Here is a 22,181-nt window from a genome sequence, read left to right on the forward strand (position 1 = left end):
ATTTATACTAAACTTAGGATTTATGTTAAGTCCAGTAGGCTTGCAGTTTAATTCTACGTATCTTTAAAAGTGTCTTTGTGTGAACTTTAGAAAAGGAGCATCGTGCAGAGCAGTTACATTTTTCATTTCATAATTGAGTGTTGTAAGTGGTTAAGCATAGTCCAAATTTTATCCAATTCTAGCCTGTGCTAATGGTGCTACACTTACACTGCCTTAGCACCTGTTATGGATTTTGAGTCATCTGGCAGCCCGTGGGACTTAGATAAAGAAGTACCAGGTGTCCTGCCTGTCTCTTAATTGAGACGCAATGTAAACAATAAAGACTTGGCAATATGGTTATAGGAATGGATTAAAGCCCAGCTTTGTCTGCTCTGACAAATCACAGCTTTTTCTTCATAGAAGATGTTGTAAACCACTGAAGAATTTAGTTAGCTATAAGAACTGATGGAGCAACATAAAAATAATATATCAAGGATATTCCTAGAAGGACTATACTGCAGTATGTTAAATGTACTGGGATTTCCAGGGAGAATTTAAGCACCAATTAAAAATTCTTGCAATAATTTAGCAATTTTGAAAGTGCTTACTCTGTAAACATGAAGATTCTTATATGTATTTAGATAAAGTCAGTGCCTTTCAGTACATAATGTATTAGTAAACTAGGCAGAAAGCAATGTCATTGACTTGGAAGCATTCAGTGGCTGTAACTTTATCTAGCCTATGTTTACCTTGCAGAAATTTAACCATTTACACTGTAGCTTTGATGTACTGGAGTTAATCTTCTTTAGCTGTAAGATTAATACTCTTAAAGGAAATAGCATCCTAAATGGCAAAAGTGTGTATTGCTGTAATTTGCCCAATAACTTGTAATTTATAAAAAAACATATTGAACTTTTTTGTTAGTACAAAACATAAAAAGTCATTTTCATTATATTCATTTTAATAAAGATGCAAGTAAATGAGTTGGAAACAAATTTCAAGGTTTGGAATGTTCGGATTAATTGGTATACATTTATCTATTATATATTCCCTCATTTTCCTCATGAACAAATATACATCTTGGAAACTTCCTCAGAAAGCCCTTTTGGAGTTATATCTTGTGATAAAAAGATTTTTATTAAGGATATTAAATATTACATTTTAATTTTGTTTGAATTACACATTCTTAGTCTGTGTTACTTTGTTTTTCATAATTTTTAATTCTTTTAATAAGATATCTATGTCAGTTAGTAGATTGTCATATGTATGCACCTCTTTTTTCAAACTAGTGGTTTTAGATAACTGAGTCCCTTAAACAGTTTTGAAAATTTTTCATGAAATATGACTTAGAAGTTTGCTGTTAAAATCTAGCTGCTGAGTCCTCTTGAGTTTTATGCTCAGTTTTTATGAGTGAGAAAATAGACTGTTACATTTTATTGCAAAATTGCTGTCATTTATATTGAAAATATGGTTTATGTAGAAAAAACAATCTTAGGAAAGTATAAAATTTTTAATTCTTTGATCTGCACCTGTTCAGTGGTGTCAAACATAGTAATTTTTTTTCTTCTGTTTGACCTAAAGAACTGGCATCAAACATGAGGAGACTGAACAGGATTCTGTGTTATGAATCATCAGTGTTGCAAATAAATTCCAATTGCAGATGCAGAATCAGCTTTCATTTACAGCATATCTGTATAAACAGATGCACAGAGTAATGTATTTATACACAATTTTCAGTATTGATAGTATTTAAGAAATGGAAGAGAACCCAGGCTGACTTTCAGCTACTAAGTTGGCTTGAGTTAGTAGAAGTTGCAGCTGGAAGAAAAAATTTCTTTATTTATATACTGTGCAAACTAGATGCGGAAATCACTGAGATGCAATAAATAGGGAACACCATGATGCCACTTCTACAGAGTCACTTTTCAGAATAAAACAGGACTTTAACTACTCCTCTCAGTGTGGCCAGTTGATACTGATCACCCACCTACATACAAAACGCTGCTTGTTGCAGGGCTTCCAACACTGGATCAATAGCAGCCCAACTTACATCCTTAATTCTAAGAGCCAACAAGGAGTACAAATTGCAGTGACTCAGTATGTGTTCAGCTGGTTTGACAACCACTGCACAATCTCTTTCAGAGTGAGATTTCCCAGAAAAAATTTCCATTACTATGATGTGCGATTTTTGTCCTGTCTTTCTTTAGAAGTCGAATTCTGCTATGGCAAAGTTTTTCTTCCATCCTCTGTAAAATCATGGTCCTAACCTTTACTACTTATCTTTTTACTGTAGGCAATCCTCCTTTCACATCTTGACATCAAAAATTATAATTTACTAGGAAGAACCTGTCCAATAAAGTTGATACTTTCTTCATTCTAAATACCTCAAATTGTAGCAATTGCTTCTGTGTTTTTTTTCATGCCTTTTCAGGCCAGGGAGCAAGGTGCTTAAAATCTTCTTCCAACATAGGCTGCTCATTGTGCTTTGCTAGGTTTTTGTTTGTTTTATCTTTAATGTGGAAGAATATCGTGGGAAAACTTTCTTGAACGTTGACAAGAATCTTTACTACAGACTTTTTTTGCTAGCAGTGAAGAAGTGTGCTTATAAATTTGACAAGCGGGCAAACGTAGTAAGCAAGAGGGTACCATTTTATGTGACTTTTCTTAAAATATTGTAAATTGTTTTTGTACATATAGTGAACATCCAATTAAAAATACTCTTCCATGTGTGCATTGATGCAACAAGCAAGTATCTCTGGCTGCAGGATTTTCGTTTTCCAATTAAGGATGGAAAAGTGCTTTGGTTTCTGCCCTTCTAAATTATTTTCCAAAGGCCTAGCTGACTCTTCACAATCATATCAATATATGATGACTTCTTAGATGATTTTACTAACTGTTGGTACTGCTAGGGATGTAGCTGTACATATATTCCTGACAGTAGTTCATAATTTAACCTGAAAAAGTCCATCTTGCTATTTAGAAATGCATTCTCTGGCTTTTTCAAAGAGGTGTTTCTAGGTCTATCAGCAACATATCCTCTTTTTCCTAACACTGGAATCAGAGAATCTCAAGTACTACATACCTTCAGTATTGTGATACCATATTCCAATCTACAGTAATATTGTGATATACTACATGTGTGTGCATATATATATATATATAAATATATAAGCAACATGACTGATGAATAAAACTTTCACGGAGGTGTCTCATATTTCAATTTTTCTTAGTTTTTTCTAAATAAGAGGCACAGTTGTAGGAAAAATTTGAGTGAAAAGCCCACATATTTCTTCCCTTTCACAAATCTTCAGAAATTTTCATCCTTTTTTATAATTCTGATTTTTTTTAATAAAAGGTTATATTATCAGTCTATTGGACTTGACCAGCCCATCAGTAAGTTTCTAGAAATGCCTCCAGTATTGTTGGGCTTAYGACTCAGAACATCATAATTTTAGGGTATTTCCTGAAATTATAGTGATTCTGCTATACTTGAGATCATCTTGAAATCATCTGCTGAAATGGAAGCTGAAGCATAACGTTTTACTGTTGTGTCTGAAAGTATCTATTCTTTCTTTTGACTGTTGGAAAAATATTAATAGGTTTTCTGCCACTGATGACTTGAGGTACTTCACAAATGCATGTCTTTTAAATTCTTGTGAACAAATGAAATAGTGATCTTTTAGTTTTTTCAAACATTACAAATTTTTCCATCACCATTTTAGTGTGTTAATGAACTGCACATCTCTTCAGCCCTTTTTTTAAGTTTCTGTTGAAGAACAGGCTCTCCAGCATAATCTTTTCCTCCCAAAAGTTGCTTAGGAAATCCATCTTGGCACAACCTTTTCTGTATTTTTTTCCAAAATCTTTAGGCAACTCCCTCCTTTGTTGATCTGACCCAAATTCATCCTTACTGGCCTTATGGATGCCTGTGTATAAAATATTGATAATAAGAATCTGCACACAGCAACTGCCTAATCTTGGATGCCTCTGAAGTTCACAAGTACCTAAAGCTTTCATTGCTAGCTTTCCCTGGAAGTCTGTCACCTCCAGCACATGCTAGAACTGCCCACGTCCTTGGAAAAACCTGAACAGCCAGATACCAAGTTCATGCCTCCTTTCATCCAATGAGTAGGTGTTCCTTTGCTCACCTTACCTGCAAGACAGCAATGCTAAGCGTTCTGAAAGTGTGCTCACTGGATTAGAGCCCACGCAAGCACAGCAGGAGGTAACTCACTGGTTAGATCAGTCGTCCAGGAAATGAGAGAGTAGTTACCAATTTTGAGCCCACATCTACTGCCTCTTACAGCATTGTTCTAACCATCAGGGCTGAGGACATTCTGTAATAAAGCACTCACAGTTGCCTGCTGGAATTGCTTTTCTTTTTATAAAATAAGATATCCTCTGCATCACAGGGAAAATGTATGTAGTGATTATGGTACTTTCCTGGGAGAGGAGAGTCCCTGAATTCTGGTCCCTGCTCAGGAAGTATATGGTATCAAATGGTCTTTGGAGCAGGCACTAGAATTTCTTCTCCAACCCTTTTGTGAGTCTAGCACTTAGTAGTAAAAGTAGTAAAAGATGGATTACAGAGTTGTGAAGTGCCAGCTTCTTCATTCAACTCTTGGGAATTCTAATTTAATTTTGAAAGATGAATTGCAATAGATATTATTCAGTGACAATTTACAGGCAGACTTTGTCCTAAAAGTAGAGAGATATGAATAAAAAGATGGAGAGAAAACATGTAGTCGAATAAGACTGTAAATCTGTGGTAATGATTATGAGGAGATATATTCAACATAAGTACTTGAAAAGTGGAGACAGTAGAAGAGGCTGAACAAAAGAAAATACATGATTTTTTTGAGACTGCAGAAAGGAAGATTTAAAACTAAACCACTGAGAAATATGAGAAACGATAGTAAACAGGTTTTCCCCATCAAACTGAAAGATGGCAAAGCCACAGCTAAAAAAAATTTTGGCAGTGTGAAAGAATTACTTTGGATGTGAAGGAAAAGGATGAAGATGGTGGATGAAGATGCATAGAATTAACAAAGGAAGAGAGATATTTTATTTGTATTATTGCAGTCCATATGTATCCTTATCATAGATCACAATCTCAGCATACTGAGATGATGTACAGCACAAAACAGATGTTGTTTGTCCCCCAGAAGTTCAAAATCTAACTATAAAACAAAGGACAACAAGGACAGATGCAAAATACATGGAAGTATGAAATGTGGACAGTGGATAGCATGAACAGCTGTGTGACCTTCACAGCAGCAGACTTCCAAGAAGTTTTCTTTGTTTGTTTATTTTTAAATAAGCATGATAGCAAAGGGGAGAGTTTGAAGGGAAATTGTTTTGTAGACACTTACGGAGAACTTGTGCTAAGCATAAGAAGCTGCATGGAAGAAAATAAAAAAGTCTAGGTTAAAAATGTCATGTGAGTAAGAGTGACCATCTCTGTCAACTGACTGGAGGAAAGAGTAGTTTTGGTAAAATTGAAGGTGATAGTATTGACTATAAAGTTAAAATAAGTAGCCTATGTCTATGCTAGAGAATGGCAAATCAGTGGAGGTATCTAAAGAGAATGCCCCATCTTAGCAGTTTGTTCAGAAAGTGGACTTTACTGTGTTCTGAGTGGATATAAAGAGAGTTAAAAATTCATTTGCTGAAGCCAGAGAAAGGGTATGGCAGTAACTGAGAAATGAGGTAAGAGCCTGGACAATTTGTTTATGTACATGGCTAGAAAAAGTTTTAGTTTAGGTTATGCAAAAAGAATCTGCGAGATTTAGACATTGTCTGTCTTAGGGATCTAAACAGAGCTTGAGTTAAAAAATAAAATAATGGTGACGGAGAGCAATGAGGTGAAGACATGAGATGTTGTTTTTCAGACAGATTAAGCCTAAGTAGATGATCTAAAAGCCAGGATTTCAGTGCTTATTCCTAAGTGCAAATCAGCAGGCCTAAAAATGATTGCATGTTTCCATTAATAGAAATAATAGAAGATTAAGAAAATACATAAAATGGATGTAATGCAAATGAGATTTTATTTGCAATGACTGAAACCTGAGTGACCTCTAAAGGTACAATTTCTGTTTTTTGCTTGTATTGCTTCTATTTTCAGAACAAAAACTTCTGAAAAATGGATTCATTTCGGCAAATCTTTAGATTTTTTGTTAAGCATTTGGTGGATTAAATATCTGTAAGTATTTAGCTGACAGACTAGGGAGATTACCTGTTAAATTAATGTAGGTATCTTACCATTTTTATCCTTTTTGGGGGAGTCTATTTAGCACCTTCTTCAGCAGTAGAAAGCTCCCAGTATTGTTAGTTTATGTTTTTAGTCACTCTCTGTGCCAGTTTCTCCACTGGTTTGTCCGTGCATCCTTCCCATTCCCTCTTAATTGCTGATGCCAGTGGCAACGTCCACTCACAGTAAGAATATAGCTTGCATTGCCCTATTATTACTAGCCATTGAGTTTGTATGTGCCACTCAATTTATAGGTGCTAATAACTCTTCCCTAGAGAGCAGCATTTTAAAGGAATAAATGTCTAGCCTATTAGAAGTAATGTAAAAATTAACTACTATCTTGCAGATAGTTGCATTCAAACATAGTGTAAAACTAGATTATCTCAGCCACAAATGCATACAAATTTGGAGTTTTTAAATATTAAAATGTTCTCAAAGTATAAATGAATAGAAGATATAAACATCCAAATCTCAGCTATTCAGTTTCTAATACAGAAAAGGAGTTCTAAGGAGAGTATGTCATTCCTTAGTGCAGAATACTGCAAACTTTGGACTTGGCTTTCACAACAAATTTTTGTTTTAAGTGGGGTTCTGTTTTAAAGAGCTGCAGACAATTTTGTAGATTGTTGAGAAGAAGCAGCAGCTTGACTAGCTGAATTATTTTTCTCTGACTGTACTAAGTGCACATTTGAATTTAGCCTACTAGAACTGATGTAAGCGTGTCTTCTCTGTTACTTCTTACTTCTCTGTGTAATAACAGCATTATTTTCCTCAGTCAGCATCTGTGTCAAGACTTCTTTGTTTGGTTAGGAGATAGGTGCCCAGACTGGAGAATGGGAATGTCCTTGTCACATTCAAAGTAGTAACCTTCCTTCATTTCTGCCTTATTTGTGTATAAGCTTTGGATATAATAAGATAAACTAAAAGGTTTCCTTTAGAGACCTCTGAAAGTAGAACATTTTAAAAGCAGGTAGGTGTCTCCACCCTGCTTTTTCATGAAACATTTTACCCATTCAAGCAGACTTTTAAAAACAGCTTGTTTTGATAGCAGCCTGTTCTCCTGTGGGCCTTCAGCCTTTGCTTCCTGGCAGCACCTTTGGTGCGAAAAGAGAGTGATCAATTGGGAGACTATCAGTGCCAGCGTGCATAGAGTGATAAGTTAACACACCACTGGGAATTTCTAGGACCCACCAAGATACTTCACTTCTAATGTGCTAACAAGCTCATTTTTCTACCTCTTGCCTCTTCAGTTATTTTTTTTCTCAGAAGAGCTTAGAAGTTGAGTGCATCAGGCATAATGAAAAGCTCTGTAGGAGGGAGAAGCAATAACCCCATTTTTCCCTTTTCAGCCAAATAGAAAATTAGTTTCTGGTAATACACAAAGGCCAGTATTTTTTGTGCAAGGGGCACTGCTGTGAATCAAAGGACTCTATTAACTGCAGAAAATTCAGCAGCCGTGAATCTCCCCCAATGAAAAAAGTGCTTTTCAACAAGTTGTGAGATATGTAGTATTATTTAGACTTCAACCATCAGTTTCATCCTCTAACACTTATACATAGCCTCTTAAAAACTGTGCTATATTACTCTCCTGTGTTAAGGCTCAATACTGTACTGTGTTTATCCCCCAATGGAAGAACCTTTACAATGGAAGATTTTTGTATTTTCCCTTGTCCCAGTGCTGGATTCTCCAGATTCAGAATTCTTCTGAGGTTTAGCTGTCTGAGGATACAGAAAGAATTTGGAACACAAATTTTGGAGGAAAAAATGTTTCATAGTTTCACTATGTAATCAAGTTGTGGTCTAAAGAAATACTATGAAGATGCTTTTACTCACTAGAAAATTGTTTCAGATACTTTATACATTTTTTCATAGTTAGACTGCAAAATCTACTGTAAATATTGTACAGAAAACAATTACAAAAACAGGTTTATAGGAACAATTCTGTAACTGTTGAAGTATGGTTTTAATAGCTAAGGTGAAGGGTACTGTTTTCAGCTATAATTCCGGGATGAGAATTGTTAATCATAACTTAAAATAGTTAGTCATTTATTTAAAATGTTAGCACTTGTTATTAAGAACTGTTTATCACTTGTAATGCACTTCTCATGTGTGGATTGCCAAAAATATATATACATAGAAGAATATTATCCTCACTTCACAGATGGTGAAATTGAGGCAGTAGAGTCTCTTCCTCACTCAAAATCAGAACTCAGGAACTTCGAAGAACTGTTTCCGAGTGCATTCCTCTACAGCATGTCAGGGTGTTTTTGTTTGGTTGTTTGGCTTTTTAGGAAAAGAAAACAAGTATCTAAGGAGAAAATTATCTCACTATCTGCAAATAAAATACGGAAAACAAAAATGTGCACAAGAGTAAATGCCAGGAAACATTTCTGCTCGTTTTATGGTTACATAAGGTAGCTTAGGAAGGCATCCCTCATTCAACATATAGAGTCCAGCTGGAGAACTTTAAAAGTTGTGAAAGAAAAGGTTAACTGATTTCTCAGTTCAGGAACTATACGGCATAAAGTCAGCATGGTAGTTTTTCTTGATAATTGTATGTTGCTTCCTGCTGCTCTACATTTTGACAGCCATTTCCATAGTTGCTTTCATGAACAGCAGAAATATTCTCTCTTTTTCTCGCTCTCTCTGTGCTAACAGCACAATCAGGCCTGCTGGAACAAGAAGCCTGGAGAGGGTTCTTCAAAAGCAACAACACTTCAAGATGCTGGTCTCTTGTCAATAATATCAGAGAGGGAGAACACAGTGAAAAGGAAGAAGTACAGTATTTTGCTGTCGGTGCCCTGCCGACACCCTGTTAGCCAGTACTTAAGGGTCCTGCAGATTCTTTACAAATATTCTTGCTTGTTTTAATGGCATAACTGATGGGGTGTTTTTCCCAATACTCAGATTTAGCTATGTATTTATCTTAACTGCATGTGTATGTTTAGGGATTATGGAAGCAGTTTTTTATTGAAAAGTGCAAAAAAATTTATTTTGTTAATGCTAATGTTATTGTTCATGCCATACCTCTTAAAARTTGTAAAATGTTTATACTTAATTGTAACTAGTGTACAGCCAAATCAGTTAATTAACGGAGTATTTAGGTTGCCATTGTTTGAAAAAATTTTCATAAAGTATTGCATCAGACTCTTGCAAACAAGATAGCTGAGCCATAAGGTTCACATTCATCATGCTTATCTTACAGTCAACATTATTTCAGTGCATCAGGTAATATGATGGTTATGTAAAAGTTTAAAAGAAATTATATGCAATCACAGAAACACATGATATGCATTTAACAAAAATAAGAATTCTGAATTACTACGCATTGATATTTAGCAGTTATAGAACATGACCTTAAATTGCTCCTTAATTCTTGGCTAAATCAGTTATGAGGAAAGAGCACGATACCTGCAAACAATTGTTCAACATCACCTAGAACCTACAACTTTTGAGGATTTTGCTGCTCAGGTTTTCTGTCCAGCACCTTACCACCATTTGCCCTCTGAGACAGGTAAGAAATACAGTGAAGAACTGTTTTTACACAGTCTCACTTAAAATGCAGTATCCTTACTTATAAAGGCTAAAAATTCAGACCTTCACGTATCATAAGAGTTAACATTAATCCAAAAGACTATATTTACATATATAAGAACCCTGGGAAAAGTTGCCTTTAAATCCTTATTGTGTTATCTGGCACTGTGAACTGATGCCTAGCATTAAGATTTGGGAAAATATTTCAATATAGCATCCAGAGCCTGGTTTTCTACAGTGAATTTTATCATGTTCGCCTACATAAAATCTCCATGAAAGTGCTAGTACTTCATCTAGTCTAGTTCAGGCAGGTACATCCATTAATATTTGTACACCTTCTCTATAAGAAAGTTTTAAATTTACTAAATTGTTAGAATGTAAAGTTTTAAATTGGAAAGCTGAGAGCCTTGCAATCATCAATTTCGTTTCAGGTTATGATCCACAAAATTGTTTTAAGGTCCTTTTTAGTTTCTAGTAAAATACATGTTTTATAAGTGGATACTGCATTTTCAGTTACTAATAAGAAAATCAGAAAATGAGTAACTGAAGGCCTTCCTGTTCTGAAATTTCTTGAACTCCTTATGATTATTTCATTTATTTTATTTCCCCTCTTTTTAGATCATTAAATATCAGTTCTGTTTATCTGAAGGTAAGACAAAGTGTCCAAAAAAACCCTTTGTTCCTATTACTTTTACTAGACCACTAAGCTTGTAACCAAGTTGTATGCAAACTTTCCTTGTTGCCCTTGTTCACACTAAAAAGAATTTCACACTGATTGAGAAATGACCACTGCATCTTTTTAAAGTTTTAGTCTTTTACTAACCTCAGGTCTGCATGAAGCACTAACACTGGTTCTGGGATGAAGGTAACTAATGGTAGAGACAGTCGTTGAATGAGTAACACTTTATTGTGTTGACCTTTGTTTCTCAGCATGAACAAGTAGTACTGGATGGCAGTGGTGTGTTTTGTACCCTGTACTGTCTTTCATTGATGTTGTAGAACATTCTGCAGTGATAATATAGGAGAGAAGGAGAAGAAGAATGTGTAACACTTGAAATTCTTTATTAAGAAACCTTTATTTAATGCCAAATAAATCCAAATACTACTGTGGAAAAGTTATAATTCTCAGCAAAATAAATTTTGAAAGACTAAATTAGATATGGTGAGTTATCTAAAAATTTTGTTCCCTGATTGCAAAAATATGTGGAAATGAGTTCTACAATTATTAGAAGAGTCCAGATTAGGCAGAAGGAATGACTGACAGATGTTAAAAACATTGAGATGCCTTTGTTTGAAAGTATAAACTGTAAGTAGAAATGAGGTGCAGTTTCAAGAGTATGATAAATGGTATAGTTAAGCCAGTGCAAATAGTCAAGAACCAAGGGAAACTAAATTAAAAGCCAGTAATGTAAAACAAATTAAACCAGTACAAAAAATAGTAATATGATTTAATTAATCTCTTTGTCAACCAGCACACTTAATTGATAGAGAATATTAAGCTGCTTGATAAAAAAATAAGTATAAAAACATTCGAATTTGAAAGATCTCTAACTAGAAATATTAAAAGCAATAACCAGAGTTACCAGTCCTTGCCCCTTTTCCTCCCTAATGCACTCCATAAGTATTCAGCATCAGAGACTTTGATATTGCTAGTATAAGTTGTATTTGCATTTGTGTTTGTAAAGTGCATTTGCACTTACATCAGTTCTACCTGTTCACTTAAAAAAATCTCATTCCAGGCTAAATCGTACTGCACAGTTGATCTAATTCATTCTTTCGGGGTGAACCAAAGCTGCCTTTCTCCAATGCACCGGACTATTACAGAACACTCTCTACACTGCTGTACAGTGGCAATTCCTATATTACTTTAAAAATCATCCTAATCATACTTGATATTCTCTGACTTGATCTAGAAAAACAAAATGATTGAAAAACTTGTTTCTTGACTTAATCTTTCTATCAAACATACTAATTTTCTGCAGCAATCTCATTAATAGGAGCTTGTGATTTATTTCACATCTGAGTATGCACATGCGTGTGTTTATGTACCACAAAACATGACGTCCCATCCTAAGGGACACATTCTTCTGGACATCATGCTATTTAGTGGAACTGGCCAGCCCATCAATGTCAGGAGAAGCGAGGAGCTTCCTAGGACGGACGCGCAGCACAGTCTGACCCAGCACCAGAGTCAAGAGACCTGTCCCCAGGCCTCCCTGACTCTGAGTTTTAATTGCAGCACAGGGAAGCTGGGGATGCTCTGGGAGTCCTGATTCCAGCCTGGATTCCCAGCGCTGCAGGGCCCTGCCTGGGCTTCAGGGCTGACCCAGCTTTGATCCAGGGCTCCTGGTGCTCTTGTGCTCAGCTCCAGGACAGAACACCTGGAATAGCGGCACACTGTCTGCCTCCGAGCTGACTCCGGAGTGCCCAAATTCCAAAGCATGAGTTCAGGTTTGAATAAATACTGCAGTCATCTGCCCAACTGGTGACCCTAAGGCTTGGTTAGCCTGGAAACCACTGATTTCCCATTCTCATGCAGACCTGTGAGTGAGATGGCTCCAGAAGACCCAGAGCTTTGAGGGAGCATGATCCCAAAGATGAATCCAGCATTATGTACTATTAAAAAAATAGGTACTCTTAAGTTTCCAGGGTTCCTGCAACAGGCAGATTTCTTGAAAGACAGGTACAGAGCTCTAATTCCTGCCAGGATTATATACAGGAGTGGTACTGGAGTCCTGCCTTGGAATCCGCACACATTCATCAACCCCAGATGACTCAAAATCTCTCAGGCTCCCCACCTGACACTTTGATCTCATCTGAAAATTTCTGACTAGCTTCTAAAAGTGACTGTCATAACTATTATTTAAAAAAAATCATTTATGTCTGTTATTTATGAAAAATAATTGGATGGAAGAGACTAGAAAAGATTTCCAGGTTATAGATCTTGATCTCCAAGGCTACAATGGCTTAAGTTGTTTAATTTTTATAAAATATTATATACACTTTCTTCTTCTAAGAAAAAAAATGTATGTAGAAACTGTGAAGCTACTACAGACCATCCCAACTGATGTAATTTTTTTTGTTGCTGCAATCCCATTGGCCAGTTTCAGCATGCCAGTTTTTTCATTTGAACTGTGAAAATCAGAGCAAACAGAGCACATGCCATTCTGTAATAAACAGTGTTTCCTCAGACTGACATATTTTATCAAAGTTTCTTTCCTCAGAAGGAGCTGTATCCTTCATTAGAGTGACTGCTGCTGTTTTATCTAGATATTTACATTGCCCTGTCAAAATAGCATCTGAAAATTTCACCTCCCATGTTTAGGAATCTGACTAGCAGAGTAAATGTATACATTTAAAAAAATTAGATTTACTTGCACTTTGATCACAGAATATAGTGCAGTTGCCTCTGTTTTTTTTTTTTTTTCCCCGTGATGACTGATAAATAGAGTAATTGCAAAAATAGTATTTCCTGTTAAACAGCTATTGAGTAAAACAGATTTCTGTATTGCAGAACAGGTTGAGAAACCTGTCAGTGGTAAGCTCAATGGTATTGGAGGGCTTATTGACCCCATGATGCTAAGATTCTGAGTTTTTAATAGTACTGATGTTTTGGGTTTTGTTTTTTCTCTATCTTCTTGCATGAGATGCAAGCAGAAGACTTTTTGGTCCCAGCAATCATTCATGTATTTTCAAGCCATTGTTCAGGACAATCCAACTGCCCCAATCCCAAAGTAAGTGGCGTTGCCAACTTACAGGTAAAGAAGCAGGGGAATATAGAGGTAATGATACTTCAGCCTTGCACAGGAGAAACTCAAATTCAGTAGCTTGGTACAATAGCCAGCATCATCATCTCCTGTGCTGTTCATTTGCTATGTAACTTTGAATAGATAACTTAATCTTTCTGGCCTTCTATTACCCCTTTACACATGAGAATGATGGTCTTTTTCTCACTGTAGGATGCTCTAAGCAATACTGTGTGTGGTGGTGGTTGAAGTTTGTGTTCTGAAGCACAGCTGAAGTACCAAAATGTATTAGGGAGGCTGTATGTCTGGCAGGGCTGGGAAGAGCTTCCCGTTATCCCTTCTCCAGTCCAGGCTTATGAAGAGCTTCTTTCATTTCAAATCAGAACAAACCACAAAAAGTACTGAAATTTTCCAAAAATAACATATTGGAAGACTTGAGGCTGAAACTTTACAGATTTCTGAATTATTTTCCCTGAGTCAACCACCTGGGGTGTGGGAAGCTGGCCATCCTCTGCACTTTGAGGCAATAGTGTGGACTGCCAGAGACCCAAACAAATCAACTTTCTACATTTAATGAACTTGGTCCAATGAAAAAATAAATTTGATAATCCAATTAAAAAAAATCCTATGCATATGCACAAAGGGATGAAATTAAGGCTCTATATGCAGTTTTAATTCTGACATTTCCTAGCTTGTAAATGTTTCACTGAACAAATTTAATGCCTTGTAACAACATTTTCCATGTGTTAATTCCTTCCATTTTTGTTTTCTTTAAGGCATAGGGCAAAAAGAGAAATTATGTAATACTGATTAATGGCCGCGTGATTCATCAGCAAAATTCTGACCTGTAGATCCAACACCAACCTCTTCAAATTGAGATAGCACACTAATTTGTAGCGATAGTAAGCTGTCTCATCTCTGCCTGAAACTCTACTAGTGGAAAGATGGGAAGTTTTGCCAGTGGGCTTCACACATCTTTGCTGGCACAGAGGATCTGGTTGACCCAGAAGTCGTGTTCCCAGCCAGTTTCTGAGCATCCTTTATTGGGCATAGGCTCTTCCGCTCGCTCCCCATAAACTTGATCCTTCTTGCTCTGTTCTTCATGTCTGGCTCTTAGTTCTCTTTGTCCTGCCACTTCCAGTCTCCCAGGTCTTTAGGCCACTCACCCTCTCCTCCTTCCCTCCTCCATTTGCTTTGCAGCTGCTTTTGCAGTCTTTCTCTCTGCAGCCCCTTCTTGCTTCCTTTCCTCAATTTTGGGGGAGATTTAATACCTTGACTGTAGCTAGGCTCTGCTGAGCATGTGTTTATTGGGACTGACAACTGTCTAGGTTTGGACTGGTATTTGTAAGAGGGACGAAAAGGACATGCTGTACAAAATGTCGCCCTCTTCCCTGGAGTTCAGGCAGGGGACTAAAGTGTCTTAAAAGGTCATTGAAATTTGCTAACATGCACAAATGGTATTTTCCTCTTTTGTCATTCTCAGAAATGGCACTCTGGAAAATGTTGATCCAGACAATCGGTATGGTAAAGCTAGAAGTACTGAGAGTAGTCAAAACATGCAGTATATCAGCACCTTTTCAGACTCCTATTCTGTGAATATTTACCTTTTGGAAAGTCAGAATTGACTAGCAGGATGCAAACTCTCAGTCTGTCAGAATTTATTATGACAAAGAAGAGTGTATTTTGATATGTCTGGGTTCCTCCACTTCATTTCACTTTTAACTCAAAAGTGCAGGTGTAATTAGTATTCCATTTTACATTTAAATAGTTAATTTCTGAGTCAAATAACCAACATAGCTTTTTAGAAGATCCTAAAAATTTCAATAGAACGCGTGAAAATGTCTTATTTCAACTTTGCTGTTAACTTCTTTGTTCATAAACAGTTGAAACAGCTTTATATTATGGCCCCAAAATATCATAGCTCATCAAATTTCTTTATACCAGTCTGGTCTATTGTCAAGCCTAGGAGATGAAAAAAAAAATGAATTGCTCTCTGACATTTTTCAAACTCTTTAAAATGTTAATAGATCTTTTTTTTATTTAATACTTTCTGGTTCTAAGTCAGTTATCAACAAAGCCTTTTATTTAACTCTATTTTTATATTTGGGGTAACTAAACATTTCTTTGTATAGAAATATAAAGATATAACATTTTACACTAAAGATTTTAAAACTGCGAGGGGGGAAAAAAACACAACATTTATATATACCACATTGAATATCCACATATGTGTATGTGCGTGTGTGTGTGTATATATATTCATATCTAAAATCCAAAGAAATTGAGTTATTAAACAGTCTGTTGATTGCTATCAGACTAAAATATATTTTAAGTGCCATTATTCTTCACTCTTCTGGTGTGATATGTTCAGATGTGAAAATCACTTTGTATGTCTTCTGTTCCTCAATAAATCCGAGTCAGTTTTTTAAAAATGGGATTACATGTAAATCCGTGCTTTCTGTTCTCTGTCTACAGGAATTATAAACAAATTTTTAAGATGACAAGAATAATACCTTAATCAAGACAGTGAATTTTTAAAGGTGTTCTTTATCAAGAGTGTCATATTGAATAAAATTTCACACTACAATTTTACCCTTTGACTCGGACTAACTAGCTTAAATATTAGGGTTTTTTTCTTCTTTGCATGATTTCAGGAGTCTCATGTTGAGACTGGCTGTAATTCTAGCATACTTAAAAATGTGAAACAGCTGGGGAGCAGAAGCCATATATCAAGTTGCCATTTGTTTTTCCTTCTAGATTGTGTGTGTGTGTGTGTATTTAACTGTTTTCACAGACTTTAAGAAAGGATTTGAGACAATGTTTAGGATGTATCTCAGTTGCTATAAAAAGGTTGCTGGATCTAGATAATGTTATAGAATTCTTTTCTTTCTCTCTCTCTTCCTTTTTTCTTGTAATGCTTAGTTGGTAAGTATGACACCTGATTTCAGAGCTGTTGCTTCATTGCACATAACTAACTCATCACTCTCTTTAACCTGTAGCATGAACAGCAATTACATAATGAAATTCTGAATTCTGTTTCCTGTGCTCATCTGTTAATACCCTTCAATCTTTGCAGTTCGTGTCTCATGTCTCACACCTGTTATCTTTTATCTTTTCTCCTCCCCCTTCCTCACTTCTTTCCACTTCTCCTTCCTCATCACTTCTTCATTCTCAACAAAGAAAGAAATGCTGTGATATTTCTTCTCCTTCCAAAACCTCCACTAGAAAGCATTGGCCACATCAAGGTAAAGGGCAAAGGCTTGAAACGGAAGGTCTTTCACGCTAGCTGTGAATGGTATGCTGTGCAAAACAACAACGGTTATTTTCTATTCTCTAACTTCCACCATTTGAAATGCTTTAATTCCTTGTAAAATTAGAACAAGATAGAATTTCAGAAAATGAGAGCGCATGTTTCCCTGCTTGCCTTTTTTTTTTTATAAGGCACAGTGAGTCAGACATTATCATGTTTTTCCAGATTGTTTGGCAGTGAAGTACCTAGTTCATGAACAGAATTACTGTCACCAGCTGGGGTACAAATAACAGCCCTTTTTCCTCCGTCACTTCGATGGGTCATGTCAGTTTGAACAAGGTAGAAAGTATTGTGTCGTCTCTTTGGAGCAGGCAGATGATGGACCAGACAAGGCAGACATCCAGGTTGCTAAATCAGTTAGGTTCATGACAAATGACCTGTGATTTTATTTTAGAGGAATCTTTCAAAATAAATTATGTTCAGTTTTGAATGTTTTTTTGCACCCATTATATATGAAACATATGCTGAGGGAGAGAGATCTTTAGTTCTGATTATTGCATTATTATTTTAAAGAATTACCACTAGTAATATGGTGTGAAAGAAATAGCAAATGACATTCTGGCTTACTGAAGTCAGCAGGGGTTTTTTCTATTGAATTCTACAGGACTAGGCTTCCATCCATAATTTGTACAGGTCAAAAGTGATCAGTAGGGATTGAGGTAATTGAGTTCAATCAGTCTGTCAGTCTCTATAAATAGCTAATTAAAATACAGTTTAGTTTTGTGTATGTGAGTCCATAGTGTTAATTTTTTTTCCTGTACACAGGAAGGAGAATGTAATTCTGATTTCATATTTTCTCCTTTTCCTTTTGTATCTCTTTATGGAAAAGAATTTTGAGATGGAAGATTCTGATAGTTTGCTTGTAAGGAGAAGAGCTCTTGAAAAAAGGACTCGGCCCACTGTAGAGTAGCTCTGGGTGCTTGGGTAATGAACTGCATACTGTAGTCTCAAATTCATCTTGTTCCTTTTACAAAGAAAATGTGATGTATAGTGCATCTGGTTAGTATGATCTGTTCAAGCTTCTGCCTTGTGGGCCCTGTAGGAATTTACCTTTTGAAGCTCTGACTCATGATTAGATGGGAGAAGATTATTTGCTCTCCCGAGTCACCCCCAATTCACTCCACCTTTTCAGTTGCATTCCCAGAACTCCCTTCATGCGCAATGAGCTGTTAACCTTCATGTTCTCATTAAAGATTGAATTCTTCTGGGTTAAAACTCTCCATCGCTACTAGGGAACTTGAGGTGTTTGTTCTCCTGGTTGGCAGGATAATGTTGCCCGTTTCAGTGCTGTCTCAGTTGCAGGGAGTGAGGGTTTTCTGCAGTCTTGTAGCTGAGTTGTTTCTGGCATCATCTTTTCTCTAGAGGTGAATTTGTGGCAGTTGCTAGCTCCATGTATGGTRTGGTCTCCCACAGCTGGTAAAGGGCTAGTATATGCTGTGGGATTGACAGCAGCACTGAAATTCCTGTTTGCCCCTTGTGTATAGCTCCCCTTGCTGTGCGCGCGGACGATGGCACTGACAGGTACGGTTCTTGCTGTCCTCTGCAGGCTTCTGCCCAGAGACTCAGCTGGGAGAAACTCCAGCAGCAGCAACAGCACAGGCGGATGGAACAGACTTAGCCTCTCCAATGTCTCCTCGGACTAGCAAGAGCCGAATGTCCATGAAGCTACGCCGCTCCTCTGGCTCAGCCAACAAGTCCTAAGTGTTGAGATACCTGCAGCTTTCTAATAAACAGTGAGCGGCAGCCCTTCTCACACTGACTCACAGCTTTCAGTTAAACGATAATGTCTCTAATGTGTGTGTGTCCCTTTCCCAGCATACCCCTTTTTTGTACGTTTATTTTAAACAGTGACACTGGAATTTTACTTTAATATTTTAGCTTTTGTTTTTTATCAAACTCCAGGCTGCTTTTTTTTTTTTTTTTTTTTCAGTGCTGTTTGTTCTCTGCACCTTTTACCTTCCTGGATGATTATGATATCTAACAGTAGTAATTTTTAACTCTGGTTGATCTTGAGTCATATATGGAATTGGAGACTGCAGTTTGATTACACTATATTTATTATGCCCCATTGCAATTTTCTCTGTAACAAAGAAATAAATATGTACAATTTGAAAATGAATGTACAATTTTAAATTGAAGTTGCATTTGTAAAGTCCTTGTCAGATGTCATGTTGTTAATGCACAGGATGTGTACAGATTATTTATGTTAAGAATAAAATAAACAGCTTTCAAGCATTTCAGAGTCCAAACGAATTAACTTGCTAGTAGCACCAACTCTTTCTTCACAAAGCAATGTATCATTTCATAACTGCAGGTGATGCCATAACCTATGTCGGAAAACCAGAAAAAAAATCACTGTGCTGAAATTCTGCTTATGCTTGGCTTCCAAATATTTTTATAATGTTTGCTTTTCAAAGTGGTATCAATAGTAAATGCCATTAAGTTTCATGTTTTGTAGCCTTTATCACCAGGCTGCAGGTCTGTATATTATTGTTTCTCACATCTGAAAAAAAAAAGAAAAAAAAGCACTTTCCTGATGTAAATTCATTGCTCTGATGATGTGTACTGCGTAAGAAAAGGGAGCATGCTCCAGGAGTCTGACCTGAAATGCTGATGATTCCAACCTTGTAAGTGCAGATTAGTACACGCATTCCACCCATCCAGAGGTATTTTCCTACAGAAGATGAAATGCTCACATTTTGAGTCTGGCAAACAACAAAATGCTGTAACAAAATGTAGCATGGCATCGGTACTAACTGCATGTGTAAATATATCATATGAGCAACAATAGAAATATAAATTCTGTATTGTCATTCATGTAGTATCTACAAATTTGTAATGGTTAAAGAAAAGACATGCTATTTAATAATACAATAAAAATATTCTTACCACCTTTTGTATGTTATTCATTCACCTCAGGGATTGGATTCTTGCTCCATTTTATAGAACAGCTTACTACAGGTGGAGCAGTAAGTGTGATATACAGCTTAGTTTTCATTCATGTTAGAAATTTGGTGTATACACTAGTTATTTAGGAACTCTTTCTGTATCTGTTGCATGAAAACTGTATTGAAAACTTGTCCCCAGATTCAGCAAATGCAATACATGAAGCTCCTCAGATAATGCAAAGTGCAGGGCATTCGCTCTTGCAGGCTGGTTGTTCAAGTGCTAATTGTGGGAACAGGTCATAATCATTAGGTTTCTGTGTGATCTGTAGCCCTTCTTTGACGGTGCAAGTAGAGAAAGGAGAATGATGGTTTAAAAAAACATAGTGACCTTCTCCACAAGAGAACTCATTTAAGGAGATAAACGGGTATTTTTGTCTAAGCCTCAGTTGTCAATAAATGATTGGAAAATGCACAACTTACTTAAAAGTAACGTTTTATTTCTGGTATATGAGAATGGTGAGCTGTAGGCTTAGCCACCTTCCTCAGGCATAACACCTTGGCTGCTTTAGGTTATATTGTATTAATTCATTTTTTCCAAGTCCTGGAACCAAAACAAGGAAAAAAGTCTGCAAAGTACATTTGAAATAAAGCACTTGCAGCTTGCTTTCAGCCTTCAGGCATGATATACATGACTTTTGTGTAACAGAATACAAAACTAGGGAAATGATTGCTTTAAAGGATGCTAATCAAAAGACTGAAATATTTTGCATGCTCATTTCGTAGACAGTATTATAAAAAAGGCTATGGCTGCGATCAGTTCGTCTGTTCAGAAATTGTCAAATGACCCGCTTTTCCTTGCTGACTTCAAGAAAAGCATTAGCTTTGTTTCAAGTCATGTATTGAATTTGCCTGTCCTTATTTTTGGTCTCATCTGCTATCGCATTTGGAAACAAGCACTAGCATGTGAAAACAAACAAACAGATAAATGAATAAAGCTGCAATGTCAGTAGCTGATAAATTCTACAATATTTTAAAGCGTTTGGCCAGACCACTGCTAAAGCCAGGAAATACACGCTCTTGGTTGCTTTGCTAAAGGTAGGACTAATTAGGGAGAAGGAAGGTAGCCTGTTGTCTGCACTTCAATAACATATCAAAAGACTGGTTCATGTTCTAAATTTAGCTGTTTACAGAAGACTCAGAGGAGCTTGTGTTTATAGTGGAGGAGAGGGGTTGGAGGCTGCCCGAAAGGCTGGGTGCTAACCAGAGCCCATTACCTACGTGTGATGCAGGGCTTGGCACGGTCTGCAAAGACCGTACCGCACTTCTTGCTATTGTCGATGCTGCACTAACAAGCCACTAATAGAGCGGATTTTGAAACCAGCAGTTGCCGAAGACGCACGTTTTGCCTACCACACGGTTGCTAGAGTACAGAAACACATAATAAGCAGGAGATGCATACTTAGCTATAGAAGATCAACAGCTCTTATTTTAATAAGCAGACAGCACGATTAATTTTCCAGACGTTTTGCTAGCTATTATATGACTTGACATTGACTTAATATGAACATTTACCTTCTTGACTATTTTAATACAGGATACAGCAAACAAAACACTTCACAATAAATTAAATGTTGAAGCTTAGGGGCTGCTATTAAAACAAAGTAACTAGATCAGGCTCCTTTATCTCACGAAAAAAATAATTCCTCTCTTTAAATATTATATGTACAGCTGTACTTCTATCCGGGGAATGAGAGTAGCTATGGAAGATGTACTTTCAGTGGGTCGACGTCCGCTTCCTCGGCTGTGCCGCGTCCAGCCAGACGCTCTTGGGGACGGTGTGTGCGCGCTGCCACAAGGCCGCGCCGCGCCGCGCACCGGGACCGGCACCCGGGGGCCGTCCCGCCGGCTCCCTCCCGCGCGCGGCAGCGCGGCGGCGGAACTTCAGCCGCGGTGACGAGGCGACGAGTCCCGCTACCCAGCGGCGGGAGGCTGGGGGGGAGATGGGGTGCGGGCGGCCGCTCCGCCTTCGTGGCCACGTACGCACAAATTGCGCCTTTCCATAGGAACTGCAGCTTGGACGGGGCTCGCTCGGCGCGCCCGGGCTCTCGGAGGAATCCCATGGGGCCCTAGCAGCCCGGCCGGACGGGCACCTGGAGCAGCAGGACCTGCCTGCCCTCCGGCGGGTGGCACTTGGTGGCGTGCCGCGCCAGGCCGGGCGCGCTGAAGAAGGTGGCGGGGCAGTGCTTGCAGGGGAAGCCCTGCGGCTCGCCGCCCGCCGCGCCGCCCTCGGGCTGCGCCGCGGGCAGCAGCAGCTCGTCGCGCACGGCGTGCCACAGCCGGTGCTTGTCCCTGATGTCCGCCGAGGGGAAGCGGGCGCCGCAGAGCGGGCAGGCGAAGGCGAGCGGCCCCCGCTGGGGCGGGCCGCAGGCCGCCGCCCGCGCCGCCTCGTGGGTGCCCAGGTGCTTGCGGAGGTA

At 37.8% G+C, this 22,181-nt stretch overlaps 1 protein-coding gene across 7 annotated transcripts in view; it reads left to right on the top strand.

The window, feature by feature from the left end:
* RALGAPA1 (Ral GTPase activating protein catalytic alpha subunit 1) overlaps positions 1-19,710 on the top strand; it is a 136,014-nt gene extending 116,304 nt beyond the window's left edge. For 3 of the 7 annotated variants that reach the window (XM_026090848.1, XM_026090838.1, XM_026090840.1), the window contains 2 exons: positions 9,619-9,743; positions 18,366-19,710. In XM_026090848.1, the coding sequence (XP_025946633.1) occupies positions 9,619-9,743; positions 18,366-18,520 (280 nt within the window). In that variant the 3' untranslated portion in view covers positions 18,521-19,710. Of the gene's footprint in view, positions 1-9,618; positions 9,744-10,381; positions 10,413-16,689; positions 16,805-18,365 lie in introns of all 7 variants that reach the window. The other 4 variants (XM_026090847.1, XM_026090845.1, XM_026090839.1 and 1 more) reach the window with 4 other exon arrangements.
* The last annotated feature ends 2,471 nt before the right edge of the window (positions 19,711-22,181 follow it).

Source organism: Apteryx rowi, unplaced genomic scaffold (assembly GCF_003343035.1).
Source record: "Apteryx rowi isolate R43461 unplaced genomic scaffold, aptRow1 scaffold_88, whole genome shotgun sequence".
Classification (NCBI taxonomy): Eukaryota; Metazoa; Chordata; class Aves; order Apterygiformes; family Apterygidae; genus Apteryx; species Apteryx rowi.